The sequence below is a fragment of the Carassius carassius genome, chromosome 17, assembly GCF_963082965.1.
Source record: "Carassius carassius chromosome 17, fCarCar2.1, whole genome shotgun sequence".
In the NCBI taxonomy this organism is placed as follows: Eukaryota; Metazoa; Chordata; class Actinopteri; order Cypriniformes; family Cyprinidae; genus Carassius; species Carassius carassius.
The window spans coordinates 23659038-23684268 of record NC_081771.1 but is presented as its reverse complement, the minus strand read 5'-3'; the positions used below and the strand labels follow the sequence as shown (position 1 = coordinate 23684268).

At 39.4% G+C, this 25231-nt stretch overlaps 1 protein-coding gene across 1 annotated transcript in view; it reads left to right on the top strand.

Moving 5' to 3' along the window:
• Positions 1 to 5975: 5975 nt before the first annotated feature.
• The window catches only part of spega (striated muscle enriched protein kinase a), a 38282-nt gene continuing 19026 nt past the window's right edge, over positions 5976 to 25231 (top strand). The window contains exons 1-4 of the mRNA XM_059571315.1: positions 5976 to 6469; positions 21950 to 22054; positions 22242 to 22356; positions 23074 to 24272. Coding sequence (XP_059427298.1) covers positions 6112 to 6469; positions 21950 to 22054; positions 22242 to 22356; positions 23074 to 24272 — 1777 coding nt within the window. The 5' untranslated portion in view covers positions 5976 to 6111. The remainder of the gene's footprint in view (positions 6470 to 21949; positions 22055 to 22241; positions 22357 to 23073; positions 24273 to 25231) is intronic.

The window sequence follows — 25231 nt, the reverse complement described above, 5'->3', positions numbered from 1 at the left end:
TTACCATGGGAAACACACTGATCTAGAGAGTGGGGGCACATCATTTTTATTAGAATGCTGTCATGCACAAGTATTAAATAAAAATACCATCACAGTATCTTATTTTTTATTTAAATCCTCTGTATCCATGTGATGCTTGGTGTGAGGTACAGATCCAAATTCAAACTATTCATCGGCTATATGTATCTCCTTCCTCTGTAGTTATAGTAACAATTAAAAAATCTGCCTTTAAGAAGTTTTACAACAAGTTTTACGGCAGCGATATCAAACGCTCATTGGCTCTCATCAGTTTCATCTTAGATTGCGACATGCCGTGTTTCAGGAGATGGGTATTTTGAATGAAAAATGCACGCCTTGACGGAGTGGATCGGGATAGTATTTTCAGAGTATAACAACTTAAATTATGCACTGCTCCTCGCACTACTATTATATTCTGCCAGAGAGGACTGCAACTGAAATGCATCGTCATTTGGACTACTGTGGTATTGCTCTGTGACACATCTGTAATAAATTCTTATGATTAAGTTACATGTGTCTATCTGTTACGTTTCTCTTGTAGACTGTATACTTTATTCACTCACTCTTTATTGGTTGATTGGTTCTTTATAAAAATAAATAGAAAAATCAATGCAATAATTTTTTTCATTGCACAGTTACATGATTTGTGGGTTTTAAGTCTGATTTTCTATTCAGTTTAATGTACTTTCATGGCATAGTTTGTGTCTACACAAACCGCATGGATTTCACACAGGCCAGATGTGGGCCAGATCTGGGCCAACACTATGTTGCTGTCTGGGATCAAAGCATGTCACAAAATGAATAATGGTGATTATAGTAATACACATTGCAATAATATGAAATATTAAGATTCTGTATTCTCAGACAGCAAGCAGTTTCAGCCCAGATTCGGCCCACATCTGGCCCGAAACTACTTGCTGTCTGGGCTATATAACGCTCAGGTTTGGCTCAGATTTGGGGATTCTGGTTTACTTAAGGCTGAGAATTGACACCAACAATAAAACCTGTTTTGGACCAGTTTAGGGCCAGTTAAGGGGGTATTAACTGGCTGAGATTAGGGCCAGTTGCGGCCCTATGTGTGGTCCTTGTCTTTAATCCAATTCTGGGCCACTCCAGGGCCGTCATTCTTTGCGGCACTTGTGCCAAGGGAAAAGTGCTTGTTTGGCCCGGATCTGGGCCAGAAGACATTTGCTATGTGGGACGATTCATGTCCACTGTAACCACTCGATATGGTCCTTCCATTTAGGGTCAAGTTTGTTTCTTTGTGTGGTTGGATCATTCATCCACACTAGATCACCAACTTTGAAAGGTCTGAATTTCTCATATCGATTAAAGTACTGTAGTAATCACACTTGAGTCTCTGATCATCACCAGTGTTAAGTACTTCTTGGAACACAGTTTCAATGCGACTGACTAGAGTTGAACTGCAAGTCTGTAGGATGTCCACAGCAAGCTGTCCATGTGTGGAGAATAATGGGGAGTAACCAGTGCTAATCAAAATACTGCAGATAAATACTGGTCCCATTCACCATCACTATGAAAGATAACTTTGGCTAACTGAACCTTTAAAGTTCTATTGAACCGTTCTACCATTCAATTACCACAAGAATGGTATGGTGTAGCTCTCTTGTTATTGGTCTCTTGCAAAGGTCCTGAAAATCTCTGACACATTCTGCTGCCCCTGATCAGAAAGCAATTCCTCTGGAACACCGTGTTCGGGTCACACAGAAGATGTGCTACTTTACTGGCTTTTTGTCTACAATAGGATATGCATTGACATATTTGGTAATGATCTTGCACTACTAACACATACAGTACCTATTTCCGTTGGACGTGACTGGCAATTCAGTGATATCAGTACATACAAACTGAAAAGGTCTCACAGAACTAATTGACTAGAGAGACGCCCTACGCTGAGGAACCGGCTTTTTCCAAGACTCACAAGCTTCACGTGACTCACAATACTGGCCGTTCTCATTTCTGGCTAAAAACACAAACTCTTAGCTCATTTGAGTGTGCATTCAGTGCTGTAGTGTCCAGCACAGGGGTAATGTAAAGCATCCTGAATGAGAATGTCAGGAATGACCACCTGATAAGCTTTAGGTTTACCTGGGGCAATACACAAGTACATGGGCTTATGAGCAATTTCTGATCACTTGAAATGTATGTGAGAGTGACATTGTACGTTTTCCCAGAGTGACATCAGCTGACAAAGTACCGACTGAATCTAAAGTGTCACCAGGTAGTGTCAGAGGTATGAAGACCAAAGGTCTTTTACGTAAAGCAGTAGACATTCAGACACTCATCTTTATTTATAAGCACCAGTATCAACAACCACATGAACTACTGTGTCCTCAATTACAAGTGATACATTTATGGGTGGTGTTAGCGCAGTGGATAAGACACATGCCTTTGGTGTGAGAGACCCGGGTTCGAATCCACTGTGAGACACCAATGTGTCCCTGAGCAAGACACTTAACCCCTAGTTGCTCCAGAGGCGTGCGACCTCTGACATATATAGCAATTGTAAGTCGCTTTGGATAAAAGCGTCAGCTAAATGTAAATGTAAATTTTGTCATGAACTGAGCAGTCCCACATGGAAAAAACCTGCATAAACATATATGTATCAATATAGGTTTTGATATATGTTTTTGATATATGTGACATATATAAAATTTGCCGTTTTCCTATATTATATGTACATATATGTACATATATGCACACATATATATGTACATATATCTGAACATATATATGTACATATATGCACGTATATATTTTCCTATTCACCTATAATAGTAAAACTAAAATCCATAGCTGCTAGGCAACATAAATAAAAGTCCAAAATGTAGAAATGTACATTACTTATTTACTCAAGATCAATCAAATAGTACAAAACAAAAAATATAGTACAAGAACAAAAATAAGACAAAAAACCTGCTAGGCAACATAAATAAAAGTCCAAAATATAGAAATGTACATTATGTATTTACAAGAACAATCAAAAAGTACAAGAACAAAAATAAGACAAAAAACTGAACAGAAATTTTTTTTCTTTATTATTCTTTGAAGGTCTGTCATGACGCGCCTCCTCCTCCTCCTCCTCCTCCTCCTCCTCCTCCTCCTCCTCCTCCGCCGCCTCCTCCTCCTCTTCTTCTTCCTTCCTGCACTATCCAATGAAGTTTGATAGGGTGTCTGAGATTTTTTATTTTTTCCTCTTTTTTTTCGGAGCACAAATTATTTTGCGGATAGGCGTTTTCGTCCACACGGATCTGGTGTTTTGGAAGAGTGAAACCGATGTTTTGAAATCGGGTCCCAGAGTGGATATATTTGAAAAACGCCGCTTTTGCGTTTCTTCTCGACGGCGAATCCGTACATTTTCTGAAAATATGGCGTCATCAGCCCACGTCTCGCCCCTAGTCAAACACCACTACATCACGTAACAGCAACAAAAACAAACACTGAACGCTAACATTAACACGGGTTTAATAAATTATTGTTCCATGTTCGTTTGTGTACCACGCGCAGCAAATCCATATCTTCTTCTCCGTTTTAAGTGTATCTCTGTGGCAGAATTACAGTGCCACATGCTGGTCTGGCATGTATACTTCATTGGTTTCGTGTGGACGCGGATATTTCTTGAGACGAAGGAAAAAAATATCGCGGTTCCGTCTCCGTGTGGACGGGGCCGAAGAAGTTACGGGTACTTACGGTTATGGATAGAAATGTAGCGGAGTAAAGAGTACAATATTTGCCTCTCAAATGTAGTTGAGTAAAGTCATGAGTACTCCCCAAAAATGATACTCGAGTAAAGTACAGATCCCTCAAAATTAAGTAAATGTACTCCGTTACTGTCCGGCTCTGTATTTCATGTTAATATATTGCCATAGTTAAATTCCATAACATGCCAATTACATGTGATGCAAATTTCACATGTTCGCACTGAATCGCACATACATAAGTTCTTGCATAATTTTTTTCGTTAATTCTTAGTTTTTGCCTTGATAATAGAAAATATGAGCTAGGCATCATGTATGACAGTCAAAAATGGGATATGAGCTACAAAATGACCAGATCCTGCCATTAGCTATATAGAAGACATATCTTGTATGTATAGGGCTTATATGTGGATATGAAGAAGCAATACAGGAGACCTATATTTCCTGTATATGCACATATATGCACCTCAATTTTGCCTATATGTGGCATATATACGCATATATGCAGCATATATACAGTATATATACGCATATATGCAGTATATATGGCATATATGCAACATATATGCAGTATATATACGCATATATGCGCATATATGCAGCATATATATTATCATATATGTGCATATATGCAGCATATATGTGCATATACACTGCATATAGGTTTCATATATGCGTGCATATATGCCACATATAGGTTTTTTCCATGTGGGGTGTCTGAAGTAACATGATGTTCAACCAAGTTACCAATGGGCCTGGTGTCAGCAGCAGTTGGCTATTGGCCCTCATTGTTACTACCAGTAATTTCCCTGGCTCTGAGGAACATGTGAAGGCGACTGGAAACGCACATGTTCAGGACTTGGGGACCAATGACTCTGTCGCTTTGGTGAGAAGCTGTCCAAAAGACCTGTTGCCCTGACCACAGTCAGAACAACAAGAACGATCCAGAGAGTCCACAGTCCTGTAACTTCCTAGGACTTTGATCACGATAGCCTTTATGTCTGCATGCTTCATAGTAGTCCATTTTGCCACTTGTGTCTTTATATGAAGGTCTACGTATGTTTGTAGAAAGAGACACAGTCAGTATATGTCGGTCATACCTGCAGTGTTCAGATGTACGCCCTCGTGAATCCTATAAAAATATTGATTCTTAAGTGCATTTTTTAACCATTAACTTTATTTATTTATCAAGAACTTCAGTGCATAAAAAGCTTCTAAGTGGAAAAATATACGATATTAGCGAATAATTGTGTTGGATAGAGCTATTATCGGAACACACTCATGCTGAAAGACAGAACCAATCAATCACAGACGGCGTTTGCTGCTGACACATGGCTCACAGTGTTCAAATAGGGCTGCGCTTCCCAAAAACATCAGAAGCATAAGTAGATGAACTAAATCTCACATCAGTGTCAACAGTTAGACCCTGCTGGTAGATGCTGTATCTACGCCATCATGCATGCAAAAGTATTTTTTTCTCAAATGATTGCCACTGAAAATTAATTTTGGAGTAACATCTGTGTTTGAAAAATCTTATGACCGTATTAAACACTCAAATCTCATAATTTAAGCATTACAGGAAGCTTTGCGAATGTCCAGCTATATCCTTTCTCCAGCTGTAGCAGCTGGTAGTAGTCACCTGTCACCTCTACAGACAGTCAGTGTAGTATAAAGGGCATGGAAGGAAAGATAAAGGGGGGTAGAAGAGAGAATGGAATGTGTTAGATCTTTAAATGACTTGAGCTACACTACCATCTAGTCAGCAAGGGGCCGTGTGACGTGCTGGTAGATTGCTGGGAGAGAGGGTCACAATCCAAAAGAGGAAAGGAACACTCTATTACCCTCTCTTGTATAAACAGACCCTGGTACTGGACTAATACTACATGATCCTGAGAAGGCTAAAAGATTAAGCTGCAGTTAATGAAGGTATTCAGAGGCATCGTGTTGGGGTAAACATTTCTCTTTCTATATATATATATATATATATATATATATTTTTATTTTTATTTTTTATTGTTAATTGGATTTTATTACAAGGAGGTATGACAGGGCTTAATTTGCCTTTGAAGTATACAGTTCCATATTCTACATGAAATTAAAATCTAGCTGTATTTTAATGTTATGTGCACATTATCATTTTATATTTGTTTATATAAGTTTCTGATCAGACAGTCAGCAATTAAATATTTTTAACAATTGCTCAATTTCAAAATAATATTGCTTTGAATTATTTTTGCAGATTACAGACTAGTTTTATCATGTCAGCCTATAACAAACTGGGGAATATAATATCTCAAGAAGTCAGTGGCCACCAAAGGATTTGCCTCAGTGCAAAAGATTAAGTTTAACTGTGTTGCTCAATATAATAATCACAATGAAAAAAGTTGAGCTGGTGAAGAGGAACTCAAGCTCCATAATTTCCCCGACCCAAGAAACATTGACGGAGCAGTCCCCAGTTGAAGCGCCACCTGTGTTCCTCCGAAAGCTGAAGTGGGCTGCTGTTGCAGAAGGATGTGATGTCCGACTGAGGGTATCTGTGGGAGGCAACCCAAGACCCACACTGCACTGGTACCATAATGACGACCCTTTGATAAAAGATCATGAGGATTATGACGGATTGTGGATACGAGATTGCAAGCAAACTGATGGAGGCCTCTACACCTGTGTGGCCGTTAATCACCTGGGTGAATCTAGAACCAGTGCTGTCCTTGCTGTGCTGGACCTTGGAGAAGGTATGATGTACCGTACAGCATATGGCATTATTTCTTACAATGGTTCTGAATATACACTATCAGAAAAAAGTACCTTTAAGAGTACAACAGCTTATATCTGTACCCTTAAATGGAAAACATTGTATCTTATCTACTTTATCTAAATTGTGCATGTTGGTACCTTAAAATAGCAACATTTACCATTAAGGTACTGATATAAACCTGTAAATAAGATACAAAGATGACCTTTCAAAGGGATAATCCACCCAAAAATGAAAAATCACCACATGTTATTCCAAAACTATAAGACCATTTATCTTCGGAACACAAATTAACTTCTTTCTTGCATTGCAAAACGGTCAGTAAGCTCTTAGATTTTATCAAAATATCTTAATTTGTGTTCCAAAGATGAACGAAGGTCTTACGGGTTTGGAACGGCATGAAGGTGAGTAATTAATGACAGATTTTTCATTTTTGGGTGAATTATCCCTTTAAGGGTATTGCTCCAGTGATAAGCTATTGTATCCCTAACAATGGCGGAGCTAGAGTTTTATACATGGTATGGCCAGAGGCTGGCTAAGGCTAATTCAGGGGGTCCCTAGACCATGACAGATAATCAGTGTAAAACTCCAACCCGGCATAACAAAAGCATGAACAAATCATATGATTGCTGATTACTTCACATTACCCCAACATTAGGAATAAGCTAGGAATAATTTTATTATTATACACATGATAACATTAAAAAATATTAAATACACTGAAAAAATATACTGCTCATTGTTTGTTTATGTTATATATAAAATTATATTCATTTAATTTATAAAATTATAATCAAAATATAAAATAAAGATAATGTCTAGGACATAAAATTGTTACATCAGAAAGGCTTATTTCACTCTTTTTGAATAATGGGGGTACAGTGTATAAATTTCAAGTCCCTCTTCTGTGAGTTTTGTTCTGAATCTAAAATACACAAGAGCCACACCATCTACAACACAGTCAGTGGCTATGACTATGCAGGGTCATCAGCTGTCAGAACACTCAGCACCTCTCACTCTTTCTCTTTTAGGCACTGGGTATCTCATCTTGTTCTCTTCTCCCCACTGTCTCTCTCTCTCTCCATCTATCTCTGGGTATTTACAGCCTGGAATGTGCCAGAGCTCCAGTTACAGATTTACTGTTACTCTGCCACACATCATTCTCAATTATAGATGTGGCTGTGTTGGACTGATGCCTGTATTTTTATTTAGACCCACAATGATAACAAATCTGAACAAGAGTTAAGGAATTACAAAGCATTATTGATCCACTCAGAAATGTATTTCCCATTTAGTGAATGAAATGTAGCTAAATGAATATCACCGTAGATAAGTTCATGGCTTGACTAATAAAATAAATATTGACTTTATATGACAACTAATAAAGGAGATCAATGAATGTCTTGAAGTAGCTGGAGAAGCACACATGTAGCTGGAGAAATAGGATAATCGTATGAATATAACAATTTCCCCCCATAATTTTGTTGTGAATTTTACAGAAAGAGTGACAAGCTATGCTTTAGAGCTGTGCCAAAAACTGAATATGCCTTCATGGTAATCTGATGGTATTAGTGAAAGGCAGAGTCTGAGAGAGGTCCTCTCAGGGTTTATTATACCACTCAAAATAGACCACTGGACTCTCCCAACATCAGTGAGTTCTGAGTTTAGTAAGAGAAACATACACAGACAAAAGGGCGAAATTTACCCACTTTTATTGAAAAAATATAAGCTACATTGTTGTGGTCTGGGGATAATGAGAGTATCATACTGGAAGCCATGATAAGTCAAAAGTTGTCTGATCAGAGGAATCCTCAGAGTAATGTGAGGAGGGGAACTGTTGATCCCAGGAAGGAGAGAGAACAAGGTAAGTTACGTTTGTACAAGATTCTGAATTCAGTTCTTTATCTGTGGCAGAACCAATTCAGATACTATATATCAGGGGTTTGCTCTGATTAGGCTCTGACAAGCTTGTAAACTGGTTCTTTCACACAATTATGGGATAAAGCATGGTTGGGCATATTTGACACTTTTTTTTTTTTTTTTGGTTGTGTGGTTTGAGGGTCAGTGGGACACACAAGACCGATGTATAAGTCACAGTCTGCTTGCATATCTACTTGATCCCAAATCCTGCTTGTGACATTTAATTTGATAACTTCATCCTTGCATCTCCCTCTGTCATTTCCAGGATTCTATAAGTCAGTGGAATATCCACAGAACAGGAACTAAATAATAAAGTTTACATGAATTGGTGTGACAAGATCAGTTTTCTTCAATGTGCAGATATATTTAGTTTAAACAGGAAGTTAGGATGAGACTTATCAAAGAGCTCATCCTTTTTTTAGTTTGTCACAGCCCAGCAAAGCAGGACTTGGCACTAACATATAACACTAACGTACGTTTTGAGTTTTGGTCACACGTCATGCAAGGTGAGTGTAAGATGACATGGGCATAAATACATGAAAATGTATTTAAAATAAAAAACAAAAAATATTGCATGGAAAAATGTATTTAAATACAAATACAAAATACTGCCTGCAAAAAAAAGAAAAAGAAAAAAGTATTACATACAAATACACTATTTTGTATTTTGAAAATACAAAATAAATACACTTGAAAACTGGCTATCCAGCGAAGTACTATTATTAGGGGTCATCGGATGCCCATTTCCCACAAGTTGATATGATTCTTTAGGGTCTTAATTAAAAGTCTGTAACATAGCTTGGTTAAAATTTCTCAAAAATGGTGTAAAAAATGTTGTTTTTACCCTGTCAAAAACAGCTCTTTTCAGAGCAAGCGGTTTTGTAGCATTTCCTTTAAATGTTAATGAGCTCTGCTGACCCCACCCCTCTCTTCCGAGCCTGCTGTCAGAGAGACTGTTTACTTTAGCCGCATTCATCGTTAGCACATTATTAGGAAAGGCAGTTTGCTAGGCTAGGAAATGTTTGAAAATGCTAGTGTGGACGGAGATTATTTTAAAATGAAAAAGCCATTTTCAAATGTATCCGGATTAATGTAGACATAGCCCTAGACTCACTCGCACTGATTGGGGCTTCACCTGTTCCCTCTTTTATGCTAATTTTCCTACCTATTTCTCTGTGTGTGTTACGAGGTCTTTTGCCAGATTATTGTGCTTTGATGTCAGTCACTTTGCAGCTCTTTCCTGTCAGTTTTGTGGTTTAATCGTGACCAGTCCTGTATTGAAAAATCTATTCCTGTTGTGTGACTTTCCTGGATTTATGACCAGTCTTCCAGTTACCTGCTGCCAGCAGTTCGCTCTCCTCAAGACATAGTCCTCCAGTCCGAACAGCCTGGGAGGTAGTCACTCCTCACCCTGCAGCCCGTCGTGGTGCACAGAACTCTCAGTCCAGCCAACCCCCTAAGTTCCTGTTCTCTTGTGTTACTATCCAGTTCTGCAACTGCCGAATATGGCCAGTGAACAGCAGACTGCTTAAGTTCCCTTTCAATACTAGACTCGTACTGCGTTGTAAGCTGTTTAGGCTAAAACGCTACAGGGAAAAGTCCTTTTTCTCAAATTTCTGAAGCCTTTTTCAATCACACAGTGAAACTGCAGGACCATTGGTGTGTGGAGTTCAATAGAACCCAAGCCCGCCAAAAGGGCGGGGCATAGGGCTATATAAGAAGCCGTCTCACCCAGGCAAACTGATTCATTCTCCTTCAGCGACGACTGATATCTCTTCGCAGGATCCAAGACCTGAAGCCGATCAAGCAGCCAAGATCACCACTGACCAGCTCGCCACTCTGCACAGCAGATCAGCCACTTCTCCCTGCTCTGCGCCCGCTTCGAGCAGCTAGCAGCCCTCACAGCTTTTAACCTTGGCTTGCCACCCCTCGAACAGCTCTGCCCCCACACTGCTTCACAAGCATCCAGTCAGCACAACGCTTGTGAGCCACCTGCAGTGTCGATCGCGCTTCGGCACTTCCACCTGCTTTGCTGAGGTGTCTAAAAGTGCTCATTTTCTATTATCTGTCCACATTGCATGGATATGAGTCTGGCCTCTCTGCGTTTGTGGATAACTTTCATTTCAGAAAGCGACTCGCGCCCTACAATTTCTCTCCTCACAGGAGCCTGTGAGGAAGAAACAGCAGGGCAGAGGATCCCAGCACTCGGATGAGATTGAGCTCACATCGGCTCAAAGTCTGCGTGCATCGGTCTCTCCTCAGAGAGAGTTTTCACCCGTCCGCTTCTCCCACCTAGACCTGCGTCCTTCTGCCAATGCAAATGACCTGGTCTCATTCGTTGGGTCCAAAAACAAGATGCTAGACGACAACATGACAATAGCGGCCTCAGATGCAGAGGATTAGTCGGTCTTGACTCCTGACCCCGCCCCCTTGATGTCTACACAGCCAGGCGACGCCAGGACTTCTGTGGACACCGCGCTGATTGGTGTTCTGTCTAAGGCCATTGAGGAACTCGGGCTGGAGTGGTCTGCACCTGAGGAGCCCTCATGCAGCCACCTAGATGAGTGGTTCCTGAGGGGCTGCACCCTTCTTCCCAGAGGTCCACAAGGAGCACATGAAGTCATGACGCACCCCTTACTCTGCCCGCCTCATAACATCTGCCTCTCATGCCCTCACTGTGGTTGAGGGGATGGGGCAGAAGGGCTATGAGAAGATCCCTCCAGTGGACGAAGCCGTAGCCGCACAACTGATAGCCTGCTGCCATTGGATGGAAGTCTAAGATGACCCTCCCATCCAAGCCATGCCGAGCAACTTCAGCTCTTGTGGGACGAGCATTTGATGGCCAGTTTGGTGGTGTTGGAGATCAAGAATGCAGATTCAAAGAATTTTCTTGACTCGCCTGTCTCCCCCGCTGGTCTCTTCGGCCCCACTGAGGAAGGGTTCGCTGAGCGAATCTATGTTGGCAAAAAGGGCCATAGAAGTGGTTCCCCAGCACAGAGCGAGTCAGGCTTCTACAGCCAGTACTTCCTCATCCCCAAAAAGGATGTCAGTCTCAGACCCATCCTCGATATAAAACATCCATCTGAACTGAGCCCTTATGATGCACTCAATCAGAATGATCACTTTGAAGCAGATCCTTGTGCAAATATGCCCAGGGGCCTGGTTCTTACTTTCACATCCAGATAGCCCCCCATCACATGCGCTTCTTGAGATTCGCCTTAGAGGGAGTCATATATCAATACACAGTCCATCCTATCAGGCTGTTCCAGGCACCCCACACTTCTCCAAAGTGCATAGATGTGGCTCTCTCCCCTCTGAGACAGATGGGAGTTCACATATTGGATTACCTCAACGACTGGCTCATTTTGGCCCAGTCAGAGGCAGAGCTGGTGACTCACAGATCCCTCCTCCTCAACCACCTAGAGTGTTTGGAACTCAGGATAATTTTTTCCAAGAGCTCGTTGTCCCCCAGCCAGCATATCACATTCCTGGGGACAATAATCGATTCAACCCATATGAGGTCCATAGTCTTGCCAGAGCCTGCTCTGGCCATTCGGCAGCTTGCGGAAAACTTCACATCCGGAACAGCTCTGCCATTCAAGAGGTTTTAAAAGATGCTAGCACTCACAAGCTCAGCATCGCCAGCTCTGCAACTTGGCCTGCTCTAAATGGGGCAAATTGCAATTTTGGCTTAAACCTCAAGTCCCGCCCCATGCCTGGTGGCACAGTCGCCACATGATCAATGTGAGCCAGACATGCAGTGCAAAACCCCCTTGGAAGAACACCGGCTTGCACGAGCAGGGGGTGGGGATAGTTGGCAGACAGAAAGTCATCTTCACAGATGCTTACAAGATGGGCTGGGGAGCCCTGTGCACAAGCCATCCGACCTTTGGCATCTGGACAAGAGCAGAAAGAGAACTCCATATCAGCCGCCTGGAAATGCTGGCTGTATGTCAAGCTTACAATGCTTTCTTGCCACTTCTGGCAGGGAACCACATCCTAGTAGGGTCGGACAACATGACAGTGGTGTCCTTCTCCAAGGCAGGCTCTCCTCGAAAACCCTATTCACTCTAGTGAAAAGCATCCTATAGTGGGCCCAGCACCACTTGCTGTCATTGAGGGCAGTGCATGTGCAGGGCGTTCTGAACAGAGGGGCGGACATGTTGTCCTGGAGCAACCTCCCCTCAGAGGCATGGAGGCTCCATCCCCAGACTGCTAAAAGGATTTGGGGTGTCTTTGGGAGGGCAGAGTTCGACCTCTTCAACTCTGAAGACAATTCTCATTTCCCAATCTATTTTTCAAAAGTGAAGGATGCTCTGGCCCACGACTGGCCCAGTCTACTTCTTTGTACTTTTCCCCCAATCACTCTGATCCGCCAGGTCATCAGACGAATCAGAGAAGATGCCCACAAGGTCCTCCTGGTAGCCCCTCTGTGGAGGAGACAACCTTGGCTTGTGGACCTGTCGCAGCTGTCACTAGCGGAGCCTTGGCCGATCCCCTTGAGATGGGACCGCCTCGATATGGCACCCCAGACCCAAGCTGTGGGATCTCCATGTATGGCCTCTCGATGGGAGTCGGTAGACCTCCCAGAGAGCGTCATAAATACCATATTACAGACTAGAGCTCTGTCGACAAGGTGCCTCTATAGCCGGGATGAAGACTAATTCACATGTGACATATCTAAGACATTGACTTTCCTCTTAAAGACTTAATGAATAGGGGCCGTACTCCCTCTACCCTTAAAGTCTATGTTGCAGCTATCGCAGCCTCTCATTCTCATATAGCCAGGCAGTTTGTGGGTAAGAACACCTTTTGTTATAGGTTTGCTGGATGCTAGACACTACTTCCGCATTTGTACACGACAATGTTGTCATGTGGTTTCTACGTCAGTAAAGGCGATAACAAAGGGTAACTAACGTCATTGACAGGCGACTGCACTGCCCCGTGTCACTGTTTAGAATGGGGATTTTCTCATGATTTACAAGTAGTTGAAAACGTTAGAGATATTGTTATTAATCAGCTGGACAAAATATATAACAGTAGCCTAGTGGTTTTTGGATATTTTACTGCAAATATCTCACAAATTGTACCTTTAAGCCCACTGAAATGCTTGAATGCAGACGATCCAGATACATCAATCAGTGTCTCTATGTTTTAGGTTAAAAAAATAAAACCTTAAAATAACACAGATTAAATAAAATAACTCATGCACGTTCAAATTCCACGCTGCTGTAATGTTTTATTAAAATGCTAAAATGCCCTATGTAACATCTGTTTTTATATTGTTTATCAACAGTATAATTTTTTATATTGTTTGGATTAACTAGCTGAGTAGACGGATATGAATGTTTATTCATAACCATACTGGAAATAAGTAAATATTGTTAGCTGAAGCTAACTGTCTAGCTAACAAGCTTGATGGTGCTAAATTGAGGTAATTTTTAAAAATAAAGTCAAAATATTTTTTTTCAACCACATAGATAGATTACATCTGGAAGAAAAATAAAGGATGTGATGTTCAGAGCATGGTAACAGTAATTATCAAAGTGGGAAGTGATGCCCTCTGGGGGCGTTTGGCCAGGGGTGCCTTCACACCACAAACCAGGTTTGAGAAGGAAAAAAATCATTATGAAAGTATAGTTGTATTTCCCTTAAAAATTTCTTCTAAACTTCAGGCCTTATTCTCATGTCATATATAACTGTGATGTTCTGCAAAACAACAAACTTTAAAACACTTTTTTCTTACTGGTGAAAATCAGATGGTTAACTCTTTTTTCTCTCAGGTACATCGCAGTGTAAGCTTCACAGTGAACATTACTCTCATCAACGTAGTCCATATCAACAACAAAAATATATCTTGACCCATATGGTATTTTGAGCAGTAGAATTATTAAAAATATTTTCTAATATAAAATTTAATTAAGAAGTCTATATAAAATTGCAAAATCTATCTTTCGGTACTTTTTTACTTAAGTACTATACATAAATTGTTTTGTAATTTTGTACTTTCACTTGAGTAAAATTGAAAAAGGAGTACTTTTAATTTTACTGGAGTAATATTTTATTATACATATCTGTACTTTTACTCAAGTACTTGAGTTGTGTACTTCGTCCACCATGGCTTAAGAGTAGTATTGTATTGTCCTCAAACGCTTCTTTGTGTGCTTCGGAGGCCCCACCAAAGGTCATCCAGATGGATAGTGGATGCAATAGCTCTCGCTTACTCGTCCTCCGGGCTCCAATGTCCGATAGGAGTTAGAGCACACTCCACAAGGGGCATGGCCTTCTCGTGGGCGTGGTCTAGTGGCATGTCTATTGCTGAAATCTGTGGCGGCTGGCTGGGCCTCGCCGTCTACATTTGTCAGGTTCTACAACCTTGATATTCCTGCACTACAATCGCAGGTCCTGTCAGCATAAACCCACTGTCATGGTCGGTTTTTGCTTGTTGCTCCATGGCACCTGAACTATAGGAGGTCAATGAGATGACTGATATAACTACATCCCCAATTAGTTTTGGATACTTTATGTGTTCGTTACAAGCCCTTTTCAGTGCTCTTGGAGAATACCCAGTCATCCTCTCTGATATCACGGCATGATCGTATTGTCCCCATAGCGTCTTATCCTAAACGGCTTACGACGCAGTACAAATGTAGTATCAAAAGGGAACGTACTCAGTTAGTAACATAACCTCGGTTTGCTTAGATATGGAATGATTACTGCGTACTTTGCCATGCTATGCGCAAGGTCACCTCATGTTGTCACTTCAGTCAAATTAAATCAGTTTGCCTGGGTGAGACAGCTGCTTATATAGCCCTATGCCCGCCACTTTTGGCTGGCTCAGGTGGGCTCACTCACAAACCAATAGTCATGCAGTTTCACAGCGTGATTGAAAAGGAATCTGAAAAAAAAATCTGACTCGCTTTCTGACAGGCAGCTTTCTGTGTGCGCACCCCAAAACAAACTATACAATGATAATAATAAAGATATAGGGTTTAATATAGGGCAGGTTTATAGGGCACTTTACATTAAGTAGTTAAGGCCACTTAACGTAAAGTGCCCTATAAACCTGCCCTATATTAAACCCTATATATTACCCCTTGGTGGGCCTCCAATCAGCCCGGGCCCATATGCACTTGCATACCCAGACACTACACTCCTGGTCATACATGACACACACATGTATCCATTATTATTAATGGGCAAACAAGCCGTTTCTCAACGCACAGTTCAGTTTATTCATGTAGTTATCAAAATGAATGCACAGTGATTGTTTTATAATGGATGCTTGCTGAAGAAGCGTGTTTTGGATAAATTTGTGAGGATCAGTGGTGTTAATGTAGATATGGGCATCAGATGCTCCAAACACAGACACGATCACTTGTTCTGACAGAGGAACTGTTCACTGAGATCGTTGAGTTTCCACACATGTAATACGTTTAAATTTTGGAAATTCTAAATGGATCTGTATAGTATTTTATATGCAGTCCTCACCTCAGGCAGTCAAATATTATATTGACATTTATTCATTAAGCAGATGCTTTTATCCAAAGCGACTTACAGTGCATTCAGGCTACAATTATTTTATTTATTTATTTTTTACTAGTAAGTGTGTTCCCTGGGAATTGAACCCACAACCTTTTGCACTGCTAACACAATGCTCTACCACTGAGCGGTGATCTTGAATGTGGTTGCCCACTTTGATGTTCACATCAATCAACTCTAAATCCGGAGCCGGGTCTCTAAAGACCAACTTACCTTTTGACTCAGATGATAAGTTTGGGATAAGATCATGGCTCACTGTTAGGCTGTAACTGGAAAGCAAGGTTATAATGGGTAATGAATCTTAAACACCTCTCCAGATTGCCATCATACATTTCTGGAGCAAGATTTGACTTTGGTAGAAACCCTGCTGGTGGCCTCAGCTGAGAGAGATCTTGAAGCTGGAAGGACAGGAGGCTTTAGATATGGACTCTCAGGAAATATGTGATCATACTATATTCTCAGTCTCCAGATAAACACAGAAGTAACAAAAATGTCAACAGACAACTCTTAGCCTTACTAAACTGAGGTAATCTCTACAAGGCAGGCTCGAGACTGAACACAACACAAAACAGTTGGTACGAATAGATTGCCGAAGTTATGATGTCACTTTGTAGGCCAAAACGTGGAAGTGAGTTAGCATTTTAGCACTTAGGGTTCCCTCGCCCTAAAGTCTATGGGATTTTTAATGGGTTTTTGCTAAATCGCCTGAAATAAGGGTGGTTAACAAAGCCTCTAAATATTTTCAATCTAAAATATTTACTCTAAATTTTAGAGTAATTTGTGAAGGTTATCTTGATAGACAAAACGTGTAAGGGTCATAACTCTTTGTTGAACACAGATCTTATTTTTTGTGATTTTCCAAAAGTCTATGGGGAAAATGCATGGCTTTTCGATTGAGGGAACCCATGCGCCGCTAACTTCTGGGTTGTCCTACAAAGTGACGTCATAACTTCGGCATTCGATTTTGTTAATAAGTGGTTTTAATTAAAGAGTGTACAGCAGGTTGTGGTGCCTACTGGCAGTGAGACTATTTGGAGGAGGGAATCTTATACATCCATCAAGAGCCAGACAGTATTCCAGGGTATTGTCATGTCTGTTGTGTGGTTCTTGTGTATTATGTTTTCAATGTCTTTTACTTTGGATTTTCATAGTCTTGTTTCCTGTTTGCCATGTGTCTCCTTTCCCCATCAAGTGATCCTGTCTTATGCTTCATTCTAATTGGTTCCTTTGTTGCATGTGTCATGTTTTCATTCATTGGTTTATGAAAGTGACATGACATACAGCGAAGTATGGTGACCCATACTCGGAATTCATGCTCTGCATTTAACCCATCCAAAGAACACACACACACACACACACCATGAACACACACCCGGAGCAGTGGGCAGCCATTTATGCTGCAGCACCCAGGGAGCAGTTGGGGGTTCGGTGCCTTACTCAAGGGCACCTCAGTCGTGGTATTGAGGGTGGAGAGAGCGCTGTACATTCACTAGCCCCACTTAACAACAAAATATCAATAACAACAAAACTTTCCTCAAGCAGAAATGTAATACTTGCAACTAAGAACTTATTGCCATCATGCTCGCGATCAAGTAGTCACACCACTGACTTGAGGGTTCTCACCATCTGTTTCAGATCATCATAGATCACTTTAGAGTGGAATATCTTTGGGATGTCAAGTGCTCATCCTGGGATAACCCCCAGGTTTTGCTTCTCCTCACTTGGCACTGGTGGCCCTAGCTTCCGTTCAATGGCCACAATGTCGTGGTGACTGTTGACTGTTTGTCAAAAGTGAAGTGACATGACATTCAGCCACGTATGGTGACCCATACTCAGAATTCGTGCTCTGCATTTAACCCATCCAAAGTGCACACACACAGTGCACTTTGGATGGGAAAGTGCTCTCTCCAATGCCCAGATGAACGAAACAGACCCTCCCACTTCTAATAAACACTCAAACGCTCAAATGAAACTCAAACATAGTTTAGAAAAAGAATTCCTGTCCGAATAGGTCTTCTTCAGGCTACTATCCCCAGTCCAACAACCAGTCCAAACACAAAATACAGGAAATCTCCTGGGGTCCGTTGCACAATCTGCTTAGACTAGAATAAAACAAAATAATTTTTTTAATTTTTTTTTTTTATATATAAATTGTGCGCACAATTAAAACGTAAATGCAGTTTATTTATTTTTAAGTTATTTCTTGCATGTCATGTGCGGGGCTCCGTATTTTTTTAAGACTGGTCATAACTTTTTTATTAAGTTTCATAAGGGTAGATTGGTCTAATTTGTTCTATGATTCAGTAGTTCTTAAGATGCAGTCTTAACATAATTACTTTCTGGCTCCTGATTCCTCTGAAATTACTGCCATCACCTCCAGCAGGACTGGAGCTGCTGGATACTCACCTCACACTTACTTCAGTTTTCCGGCTGCAGTGTTCTCTTTATGACTCAACTGTGAATACTTTCCATCTTAATTGTGAGACATATCCTTATCAGTTTACCTTCTTTATTATTGTGCCATTTTCTGCATTAATATCTGTTTTGAACTAGGCCTATGTAGGAATTTTTAATTAATCTATGACATTATTATTGTCTTTGTGGTTTAATTGATGTATATTTGCCACCTAAAAATAGAATTTTATTCTCCATGCAGTACACATAATTTCATTTAAACAAACAGACAAAATAAAGCACATACAATTTTCATTGTGTACACTGAATGATAGAATGCAAATAAGGCCATCGTAGCAAAAAAATAAAAATAAATAAATAAATAAAAAGTTAATGCTCTTTGTCAGCTTTCCTTCTTTCCCATTCCAGCAGCAGCACCATCGACATGGGAGTAGTGTGACGTCAGCAACAACCTGACAGAATACATAATTAATGCTTTGCGCTGAGACCAATAGTCTCTCTCTCTTCACACCAGCACCACAGACAAAGGAAGAGATGAGAAAGCAAGAGAGATAGCACAATCTGGCAGCTGAAAATGCTGTTTTTGCTTTGACTGCATTAAGATCTACCTCTTTTATTAGCTGCCGCTTGTTATTTGTTTCTCTTTTTAGTCATCTACCACTCCCCCTTTCTTTATTTCTTTATCTCCAAAGGGGATTGAAAGAATGCAAGTGGGTGTCTGTAAAAGACAGATTTTTCATCCCTTTTGTTGTGACTAGGACTGAGCTGACCTCCACCTCCTGCTGTGCCTTGGAATTTCTTATCACTTGGATTTTAGTTTGTCATTTAAGAGCATCTCTTGTTTACTTGAGGAGATTTTTTTTATTTATCCTCTGAATTCTCGATTGTCACATCAGGATCATGGTTGGATGTTTGTGCGGTTTCTATTGTTTTTTGCATAATTGTGGATTTTGGTACATTCTTTCTGAGGTAAAAGCTCTGACAGCGACATAACTGAGACTTTTAGGAGTGTACACAGGAGTCGATAATAACCAGGATTCAGATTAGAAATAGACAGTGCTAATCTCTGCAGAAACACGGGCAGGTGGTTCTGTTGTTTAGTCTGAAAGATAGATTAAGTTCATCTGAGGCCATGAAGAAAATCTGGTCAAAGAAAAGATTCCAGGTAAGTCAAATCATTCTATCTAGGGTCGTATAAATCACAAACTACAACATTTGAATTTTTCTTGGATTGAAATGGCAAATCACACTTAAAATGTAGCAATGCGAAATAAGTGATATAGTTGAAACTCTTTCTTTAAGGTATCCTACCAGCTACCTCATGTTGAGTTGTTTATGTACAACGACAATGATACAATGACTTTGAAACAAACAGACAAACAAACAAACCTGATTGAAGTTATTTGGCTTTAAAATGGACAAAAAACAATTTCTTAGGCATTGTGTCAATTACATTACCCAGTTGCCTTGGTAGCAACATAGGACTACATATGAAATGCTGCAAGCCTGCAAGCAAGAGAATTGACAAAGGCAGGAAAAAGCATAAGTCTTCATATTGGCTTTGTGTTTAATTTCTGCCTCGTGTCATCATGATATATTTATGTATAGATTGCTTATTGGTGAATCAAGGCAAAATTATTTACACCACTAGCAACACTATGAATGCAACAAAAAGGCTTAAAAAAACAATTTAACACTTCCTAAAATTAACAGACAGCCTTTTGTGTATTTTTTGTCTTTCCAGAGAGCGGGGCATTCTAGCTGGACATTTGGGAGATTCACTCATGGTGTGTTTTGCTTATAACAAAACTGTAAAAAGTCCAAAATAGCAAACCTATTTAGACAAAAAAATCAACAATGGAAGAGCGTGCACCATTTTACAGAATGGATATGTTTTGCAGAATAAACATAGTGTAGATGGTTAAACAGGTTTAAAAATAGCTGATAAGACATTACATTTCTATCCATGGGTTTTTAATGTTGGCTTCACAAATTGTTTGGTATCCATAAGGAATGCAGTGCTGATTGAAGCTCTACAATAATAAAATTTATTTTTAATTTATCCTGTAATTGTGGAAATGTGTGTATGTTTCTATGTGTCATGTTTATGCTCCCACACAAGTGCATGTCTGCAGACATTGGTTTCTATAGTAACAGTCTTCTCTTGTCCACCTCTGCTTGCTGCCGTTATGGAAGTGAAGTTTTTCGCTTGTGCAGGAAGCAAAGCAATGGTAATTGTTATTCATTTCTGTGATCGTCACCTCTTATTACTAGGTTCTTGGATGGATTTGGGTTTGCAACCATGCTTTACTATATACAGTATATATATATAACTGTAAAGTATACTGTAGGTTTTCATTCAGAGCTCTAGTTTAATTCAATTAACTTAAATTCTACACTGTTTGTTATGGGAAAAGTAAGGCTTGAACAAAGCATGGTTTTCTTTCTTTCTTTCTTTCTTTCTTTCTTTCTTTAAAGCTATTGTCAGTCTACTTTCAATCAATAGAATAGCACTATATATTGTCGATACAACAGTCAATCTATTGGGAGATATCGGATGAAATTGTTGTGCTATATCCAGGAAAAGACATTACAGTCTGAAAATACTTTTACTTTAAGTGAGTCACTGTAGGCCCAATTAACTTGACAAACTATTAATCATTATATATATATATATATATATATATATATATATATATATATATATATATTAGTTAATTTTTTTTACCTTTTAACTGTAAAATAGTTTAGTGACAGTAATTTAATAATATGTGCTAGGAATTGTGAATATCAAAAGCTGAATCCATACCTTTAATATGACAGGTGAGCCTTCTCTGTATCCATGAGGGCGGGAAAGTGTTTCATTAAACATCATCCCTCAGGGCTTTTAGTCCAAATGTCTGCACACCTGAAGAAATATTGATGGATCTCTTACATCTCTTCAGTTTTTTCTTTTCTTTCTTTTACTCAAAATTACGGAGCGTTAAACATAATATCTGTTTCATTCATACTCTTAACTGAAGGGCACCCTCGGGCAAAAAGTCCCCACAAGTGAGGAAATGCTTATATGGTTAAAGACATTCAGCCATCGCTGTAGTGGTTAAATAAGAGAACCGTTTTGAATGATAAAACATGAAGACAATATATAGTGCTTACATTTCTTCTAGCAATCTCAGGTATAGTACTTTTTAGCATAGTCTTTATCACCGTATAGAATACTTTAAAGTTTTGACTCATTCTCTGATAGAAAGCCAGGTCAGATCACATTTGTAGGTTGATCCAAATAAAACAGAGCAAAATTATGGTATAAATTGTAATATAAAGTAGTGTTTTGACACCATGCTAAGCTAAAGTGCTAGCCCTTAGGCAACTGTTACTAATTATATTTTATGACTATTTTTAAAAAGTATGCATGAGATCATTGTAATGTTTACACTTTAAATAAGGATATTTGATACAAAGGTTTCAGAGTGGTTTTTTTCTTCTTCATAGATTTCTTGTAGCTAGTTCATTAGGAGGAAATTCGATTTTATAAAAAAAATCATACCAATACATTTCAACATGCCTCACCTACTCTTTTTAGACTCAAACAGTACAGAGGATGAAAGTGCGGAGCCTCAGGTCTCCATGGAGATGAAGGAACATTTCATGCCTCCCCAGGGGGAAGCAATCAACAGTCAACCCACTGGTAAGAACATACTGAGTGATTTTTCCCCCTTCAGCAATATTCAGTTTGTAGTGTCAATGACATTTGCATTTGTAAAAAAATAAAAAAATAAAAACTTTAACAATATAAAATGCTTAACATAATAATATTAATAATAATAATAATAATAATAATAAAGCTCCATTAACAGAACATTATGTATTTGCAGGCAGGGGGAGAGCAGTGCTTTCCCATATCCCAGGTGATGGTCCAGTAGTGGAGAGGGAGATGCAAACCCTGGGCTCTAGAGCACCTGGTCTTCAGGTTCCCTTGTCACCTAGCAGGCAAGCAAATGCTGGGTGTGTTGAGAGTCCTCCAGTCAGACACCTGGGGATTGAAGCTCTTGTACGGGCCTCACAATTAAGTGTGTACTACGTGGCATTGGGGTCAGAGGAGAGTATGTCCTTAGCCAGTGACTATTATGGCAGTGTTTTGAGCCTCTATCGAAGAAGGACCTTTTCCATTTACAGTGTTCAAGAATGAGTGCTGGCACTCTGGATAAGAAAAGGCATAAAGTAACTTGAATTAGGTGGCACAAAATAAATGCACTAAATTTAGATAACAGGTCTAAAGAAATATTTAAAAAATAGTTTTCGTTACCCTATTCTTCATTTATTGTGGACTTATGTCTACCATGTCATGTCACATTAAGGTTTTTTTTTTTGTTTAATTTTTTTATTTTTATTCCCACTTCCCTTTGACTCCTCTTGCATTATTTTTTTGATATGGCTTTTTTTTCTTTCAAACCGTTTTGCATGCCTTTGTATGTGACATTTGTATTCTTATGGCAGTCTCTTTTAGATTTATTTATCTCCAACAATATTTTACATCTCTTAACGTGGTATGTTTTCCAATGCATGTTTTATTGGAAAACTATGTTTGACCATTTTGCTTTTGTTCACTCAAAAAATGCATTAGTAACAAAAATCACCCATTTTGCCATTTTACTGTTTTTATTTTTTGTCATAACGCAACATTTTCCACCATCACCCTCATTTCAGGGACCAGTTGGACTTTATAAAAAGGGAAAAATCTCAATTTGTCCAGTCCCAGCCATTCCAAAATGCTCAAGGTCCCATTACCCTAAGTGATGAAGAGCCAATAACTGATCCAACAACTGCCCACAGTGGCACCAATGCCACCATAAATGGAGCTGAGCTACCTGTTAAAATCACGAGCTCAGCTCCATCTCAAAGCAGTGGTTACCAAGAGAAATACTCCTGCCAAACTCCAAAAGCATCACAGGCAAGTTCCAAAATCTTAGACAAAGTGAGAGCCTTTGAGGAACAAAGACACAGCAGTAACATACCAAAGTTGTCTTCATCAAGACTATCTTGGGGCTTCAATCGAACATCATCCTGCAATCCTGAGGACATTAGGAGTAAATCAGGTAAGCTCCAAGACAATTGCAAGAGTGATGTGGCACTCAAGAGGTCTTTCTTCAAGAAAAAAGCATCCTCTCTGGATGAACAAACAAACCATGTACAGAAACATTTTCAAAGTAAACTCTCAGAAGAGCTTCACAGAATAAAAAGACTTGTTGGAAAGTCCAATATCAAGAAAGCCTTTTCAATGGATCAACTCACACAGACTGACAAGCAGTCCACTGAAAACACTGATTCAGTTCCAGCCCAGGTCATTCAGAAAGTTGAAGAGACTACTAATTCAAATGATTTACCAGACTCAAAAGAAAGATGGTCAGCCTTGCCAAAGGAGGAATCACAACAACTACAGAAAAAGAAACTGGCAGATGAATCAAAACAACCTGAAAGGAAATCACCTCCTGATATTACAGAAAACCAGTGGAGGAAACATTCTAAGCCCAGGCGGCTGATGGACAGGCAGGTCATCAGTGAGAAGGTCACTTTCAGTAAAATACCAGGACAATGTTCACCAATGGTGCCAAGGACAAATATGTCAAGCAAATTACCAAAATCACTTGCAGAAATACCACCTTCTCAACCCCTAATGCAAGGGGGTTTGGTGCAAGCACCCCCAAAACCTCCAAGGTTGTATGATTCCATTTCCGTGCGCCCAAAGTCATTTAAGGAAAGGGAGGAGAAAAAAGACTCATCGCCTAAAATGGCCATACCTACAATTGTGGTTGAAAATAAGCCTGTGGATGAAGAGGCACATAAAGCAGAGAAAGGTCAAAATGAAGTTAACAAACATGAAGGAAAAATAACCAGAAGAAACAGAGGTAAAACGTTTTCCAATAAATAACATCTTAACATTTAATAACATTTAAAATCTGTTTACGTGGAAATGAAATTTTTTAGGAAACAAATGAGTCATGCTGCTGTTTGAATTGTGTCATTTAGAAGAGCTTCATAATAGTAATACGGTTACATAAATGCATGCTGTATGTTCAGTGTCCTTCAAAAGTTTACAAACAACCTAGGTTTGGACAATATCAGCATAAAACCTTTTCAACTTTAATTTAAAGTTAGGCTAATTAAAGTAACATTAAGTATCACCAAAGAGCAGCAATAATTATTTTCATTTTGTTTGCAAAATAAATAATAGATAAACACATTACATTCATGCAAAGCAGTTATCACTACTTAACTGACAAATATGTGTATAATCAACAAAGAATGAATGTAAGCAATTTTTCTGAACCAAGCTAATAGTGAAACATTACTGGCTAGCAATCCTAAAACTATATTTCTGAGTACTTCTGCTATCTTTGGCTATAGTGGAAAAACCTAGTAAGTGTTTCCTTTTTAGGCCACAAAGTACACCACACATTTATAGTGCTCCTTGTTCCTTTATGTAATGGCAGCCTTTGTTTTATTGTAATGGTTAAATTGACTTGAAAACTAACCACTGATGAAATATAGTTTAGATAAACATTAGGATGTTTTTCATAAGATCATGTTTGATAACTAATTTATGCACCTTCCTCCATCTCGCCATCTGTGATTATGCATCCATGTGTGACTCGCCACCATGTCATTTTGAATAAAACAGAATTTTAATAGATTTAAAATAATTAAAAAGCATTACTATTTATTTTGAAATTGTCTATGAACCAGCACAAATCTACGTTTCTAATGAGGTTGGATGTTTATTGTACCATTCTGTGGGTGACAGTTTTTTTTTTATTTTGACCATATACTTTGCTTAAAAAATAACCACTCTAGCAAGTAACATAAA